Source organism: Pteropus vampyrus, unplaced genomic scaffold (assembly GCF_000151845.1).
Source record: "Pteropus vampyrus isolate Shadow unplaced genomic scaffold, Pvam_2.0 Scaffold271, whole genome shotgun sequence".
Taxonomy (NCBI): domain Eukaryota; kingdom Metazoa; phylum Chordata; class Mammalia; order Chiroptera; family Pteropodidae; genus Pteropus; species Pteropus vampyrus.
The window spans coordinates 872,128-877,651 of NW_011889052.1; the positions used below are offsets into that span (position 1 = coordinate 872,128).

The 5,524-nt window shown below is 48.6% G+C and overlaps 2 protein-coding genes across 20 annotated transcripts in view; both read right to left on the reverse strand.

The window, feature by feature from the left end:
• LOC111729582 overlaps positions 1 to 5,459 on the reverse strand; it is a 7,277-nt gene extending 1,818 nt beyond the window's left edge. Inside the window, exon 1 of one of the 2 annotated variants that reach the window (XR_002776290.1) lies at positions 4 to 5,459. Coding sequence is in view for 1 of the 2 variants with exons in the window: in XM_023520542.1 (XP_023376310.1) it covers positions 747 to 3,196 (2,450 nt within the window). In the remaining variant the exon portion in view is untranslated. The remainder of the gene's footprint in view (positions 1 to 3) is intronic. The other variant, XM_023520542.1, reaches the window with a different exon arrangement.
• The window catches only part of LOC105302353 (microtubule-associated protein 4), a 153,678-nt gene that overhangs the window by 39,216 nt on the left and 108,938 nt on the right, over positions 1 to 5,524 (reverse strand). The window lies entirely within an intron of this gene.

The following is a 5,524-nucleotide window of genomic DNA, read 5'->3' on the forward strand; positions in this document are numbered from 1 at the left end:
GACATGCCTTGGCTGAAGATAACACGTAATTAGCAGTTACACGTTTTCATGCCAACAAATCAATGATTAACAACAAGGACGATTAGAGTCTGGATGGAACCAAAGCACAAGCTCTTTGCCTCTCGGATGCTGAGTCAAAAGCCACACGCACACACACTGCCCATGGCAGGGCCATACCGCTGGCCTTCGCTGGCTTGGGCCTCTCTCGTTCCTGGACTGTAGACTTCGGCAAAGATGGAGGCAGTCCCCGGGACTTGGTGGGTCTCATGTAGCCTTTCACTGGTTCTGCCGTCCTGCTTTTGTCTTCCTTCTTCCCTTCTGCCAGGGCCTCTGGTTCAGGCTCTTCCATCATTTTCCCATGTGCCTCAGAGATCCTATCTTGGGGGCCCGGGGGCTGAAGCTCCTTGCAAGCATTCAGTGCTAACGTATCCATCAGCCTCGGAGGGGAGGCTTCGACTCTGCCATCTGAGAAATCTGACTGGAGTTCCGGTGTTGGCACAGAGACATCTTCCAGTTCTGTGACTTTAGAAGCCAGGCTGATTACTTCTAATGTACACTTTTCACTTTCTGGAGGCAAAGGAGTCACATCCACTTCCTTATTCAAACTCGGGGGGCCCCTGGCCTCTCTACCCTCAGCGTTTTGGTCTTCACGGGAATGGGGTCCTTGTGCTTTGTCTCCTAGTACATCAGGAATCTGAACTGGAGCAGAGCCTTTCTCACGTTCTTTCTTTTTGTTTACTGGGTACGTTGGGAAATTACTCCTATCTGCACATGCTTCTAGGCCTCTGACGTCACCTGGGCGGCTCTGGCCGTCCGCCGGCACTCCAGAAAAGCGCCCCTTCGCTAGTTCTGTGACTTCCTCTGTCGAATGCTCAGATGCACCACTGGGCACTGACTCAGATGCACCTGTCACACCCCCTCCACCTGTCCCTGCTTCACTTATCATGGGATCAGCAAGCTCACCTTCGTTCTCAAGACCCTTATCTCCAGGACCCCTACGCGTTTCCGCGCATGCTGTAGAAGGCAGGGCGCCTCCTCCTGGGCCTGCAGAAGGCGTCACAGCAGAGGGAGCCTTGGGGCTTTCTCGATCTGGGACTCCAACTTTGCTGCCATTATCTACCGCTAATAATTCGGAAGTATGGGCCGGAGCTGTCTCTTGCCTACTTTCTGCCAAGGTGTCTGGAAAGGAATCACCTTCCTTTACTACTTGAAAAGCAGGAGTGGGCAGTTTTTCACAGGCTGCTGAGTCCAGAGCCTCTACAGGGACTGTCTTATTTATCACCCCTGGCTGTATCCTGGGGCAGGTAAATGTAATATTCCTATTTTCGTCCACAAAGCCCATTCCTTCAATGCTGTGAACCCCTGTGGCTTCTATGGGAACATGCGCTTTTGTTGCATCTGTCTCATTCTCTAGAATGTGCTTCTCGGGAAAACTATTTTTAGCCTTTTTACTTTTTTCGCCATTATTCCTTTTATTTGGTTTGTCCGCCGCTGCGGCGTGCCCCTCGGCTGCGGCTGTCTTATGCTCCTCAGGCAGGACTGCGGGAACGAATCCTGCCCCCTGGGTTAGGTCTTGGCGGCTCACATCTGTCACCTTGGTAGCTGCTTCGGTAACAGCAGAATCCTTGACTGTGTGTGTTTTGTTCCCACCAAGAACCCCAAGCTCAAAAGAATTAACCTCAACGTTTCCACCCTTTCGGTCAACTGCTTCCGCTGTGGAGGCATCTGATGTATGTGAGGACAAAGGCTCATGATCCATAGGAAAAGTGAGTCCCGGCTCCTCGTTCTGAAGGGCAGTGCTACCAGCCTCTCCTTTCTCTACAAAAGCTGGGCTGAGGAGTTCCTCCTTGCTCTCCATTCTAGCGGGATGTGCGGAATAACTATTTTTAAACTTTTTGGTTTTGCCTTCATTGTTTCTTTTTTTAGGCCTTTCAGAAAACCAGGGAGCTGCCTCACGATCCATCCAAGGACACTTTTCTGCCTTGCCCTGGTTACCGACACCTGGATGTGTGGCTATAGCTCCTCCATCTGTTCGAGCCCCAGACGTCTGAGTCATGCCTGCCCCATTTCCCAAAGGAACCGATGCCTGCAAGGTGCCTGCCCTGCTAGGGTCAGCGGTCTCCTTAGGTTTCCCCATCACCCCCGACTCAGGGGGATCAGCCATGATCCCTGGATGCTCCTCCCTCTTTTCCACGGCAGGAGTTCTTTCAGTTTGAGGGTCTGGCTCACTCGGCACAAGAACAGCTCCGCCGTCCTCCTGGCCGTGTGGAAGGAAGGGCGTCTCAGCCCTTGCTCTTCCCTTCCCGGAACCTGCTCTCGCTTTCCCGGAACTCCCCCTTCCCTTCCTGCTTTTGCCATCACCTGCCATCCTCTTAAATGGTTCACTCCCCGGCCCAGGAACCTGAACCACCGCCCCGTCCTGCGGCTGCTCAGAAGCTAAGACGCTCGTCCCCTGTCTTTGCTGGGGCAAAGCTTCCTTGTGCAGTTCTTTAACCTGCTCGGCCCCTTCGGAGGACTCTTTCTGTCTGTCATTCTGTAGGTCAGTCACTTTCCTTGCATCTTTCCCTTCTGTCAGACTCCTTCCTAATGGACTACATGCTGTCAAAGTGGGTATCGAATTAGGCAGCTCTTTTGCTGCCGTGGGTTTTGAAATCGTCCCCACGGCCTCTTGGTCCAAGACAGGAGAGCAACCCTCTCTGGGTCTGCCCTCCGAAGGAATTTCTCCTTTGTGTGCAGAGACTTCCGTCGGGGGCGCCTGCAGTCCGAGCGAGCCGAGGGTCTGCATTTGATCCTCAGGAGTGCCTTCGCCTTGCTGCAGCGACTTCCCATCTCGGCTCTGAGGTCCTGCCTTGCTGCCTTTGACCTCCGCCTCTACTCTCAGCGTGGGCTGAGACTTTATCGGTTCTTCCAAAGGACACGAAGGAACACCGAGGCTTTCTGCGACACAGCTCTCGGCTACCGGCTTGGCTGTTTTCGAGTCAATGTCACGGTCCTTTCTGAGGTCTTCTCCTGATGCCGGTCCATATTCCGTGCCCACAGCGGTGGACGGGCTGGGGAGAACATCTGGTTTTTGTGGGTCGGCTGCAAAGGGACGGCCTTTAGGATCTTTTGCACTGTCGTCACCCCAAGGCCCCCCAGCCCGGGGCTGAGAGTATCTCTTTTGCTTCGGTTTCTTCTTTTTCTTCTTCATCATCATTGCTGTGCTTTCTATATCCCAGGCCTCCCTGCCAAAGTCCCTCTGGGGTTCAAGGACGTCACCATGACTAGTTTTCCTTGGGTTCCCGGGCTCACCACAAGAAAATGAACCGGAGACCCAGCCCGACTCGGACAAAGAGAAGGGGCCCGGCCCGGAATCGAGAGTCTTCTGTGGAGAAGAGCCTCCCGGCAGCTCAGGAGGGCCCCGGGCGGGCCTGGGCCGGGCGGGCCTGCGGTCCCTGGGTCTGCACACTTGTCTGGCTTGTGTGGGGACGGTACCTGCAACACACGAGGGTGGCCAAAATTCCAAACAGAAAACTCCTTGTTACTGTGTCTCTAAAAAAAATGTCTCTTTAGTGACTCGTTTAAGTAGTCTATTTTCGCCAACCCACATTCTAATGCATTTAGGAAAACAGCTTTTTCCAAAACATTTCTCACCCTTAACTGGGATTAGCAAATATTTAACAAAGATCATCATCTCGGGTAAAGCCACGTTTTTTTCAAACATATTTACAATATATTTAAAACTAGAGAAAAGAAATTCTGAGATTTTCTAACTCCTATAATGAGCGCTTACTGCCTATTAATCTCATCTGATATTTATATTTGTCATTAGTTTACTAGGTACACAATTCCCAATTCTGCAAAGATGGTAAGCTCTTGACTCTTTTTGGTGATATTTATAAATTAATTAAATGAAATATGTATGATCTTAGAATTTATAATTCTAAGAATCTATCACCAATATTATACTAATTACTTGTCAAACTAACCAGGTCAATTCTGGGAAACAGACCAGAAGGCCGGACTTATGCTACTGGGGAAAAAAAAGGAGAAGAAGAGGAAGAAAAGAAAAAAGATACTGAATTAGTATTTTGGCCAGAGAAAAATTCTCATCATTCCGGAACCAGAGCCTCCTACACTGAAAGACAAATGTTCTGTTCCAAATGTACTTCCCCAAAGACAGAAACATAGACACATTGTCGAGTAGAGTAACAAATTAAAACGATCGAGAGAAGCACCCTTGGAAGTTTCAAGAGGTCAACTGGTCCAACCTCCTGCCTCCACGTCAATGCAGCGTGGGTCCGACCTCCGAGGAAGAGTTCACTAAGAGCAGGTCTAGGACAGTGCTTGTCAAGTCCGACTCGATGAAATGACTTCGAAGAATATTAAAATACTTACACAGTACCTTTGTTTTTGTCTTTACCGCTCCAAAGTCCTCTGAATCCTACCATTCATTTATTTAACACCTCAGGTCAATTATTCCTTCTCTCAAAAAATTGCTAGGCTTCAGCATTTGTAACATTTAATTTGGCAATTAATCAGCAGTTATTTGGTGCCGTCTCTTATACTATTTTATTCAATTATTATGTAAATCTTTGGTTTCAGAGTTCATGTCCCGGAACCTCTCTTGCCATCCGGGCTATAATAGATAACAAGGACCCGGACTTAAACATCCACATGTCTTAGCATGCTGTACTCTGTATACAGTAAGAACTGGATAAATCTTTATTGATATGTTGAGTCACTAAAACAACATTTTAAAAAACCCGAACGTTTACTCTGCTCTTTCTTGGTGCTAGATGGTATGCAAAGCACCAGAGATTGTAAGTGAAATAAGTCATGGTCCCTCCCCTCCAGTTCATATTCCAATCACAGTCACAGAAAAGTACGTGGAGACTCAAGTCGATGATCACACGCACGTTTCAGGCTTACAACAAAAACCGCGCCATCTTAAATTAACGTTCAATGAATAATCGAACTTTAAGTTAGAAAGTGTCATATAGCAGTACCTCTCAAAGTTGAATGTATATAAGAATTATCTGGAAAATTTGTGAAAAGGCATATTATGATTCAGAAGGTCTGCGGTGGAGTCAAGGTGGTGTATTTCCAACAAGCTACCAGGCAATGCAGATGCTGCTGGGCTGTGAAACACACTGCAACCAGCAGGGTTTACGGAATAGGGGACCAATATATTCCTCTTAAAGCTGAGTAAACTGAGATACAGGGAGCTTAAATAACCTGAGACCACGCGGGACCGAACAGCGAACAGGTAACCAGGATTAAAATGTAAGTGTCCTGAGGTGATGCAGTGATCATTTAAATGTATGTAATAACCAGCTGACTTTCTGCCTTGGCAAGACAAAAATCTGTCTAAGAAAGAGAACTGACCTCATAAATGGGACTGCCGATTACCAGCATCCAGCCGGGAACACTGTCTACACTGCCACCGTCCAGTTTCAGCGAATTCAGAGTCCGCTGCACTTTCCCAACTTACCCGAGGTCTCTGAAGAAAACTCCGAAGACTGACTATCCAATGGCTTCTTTT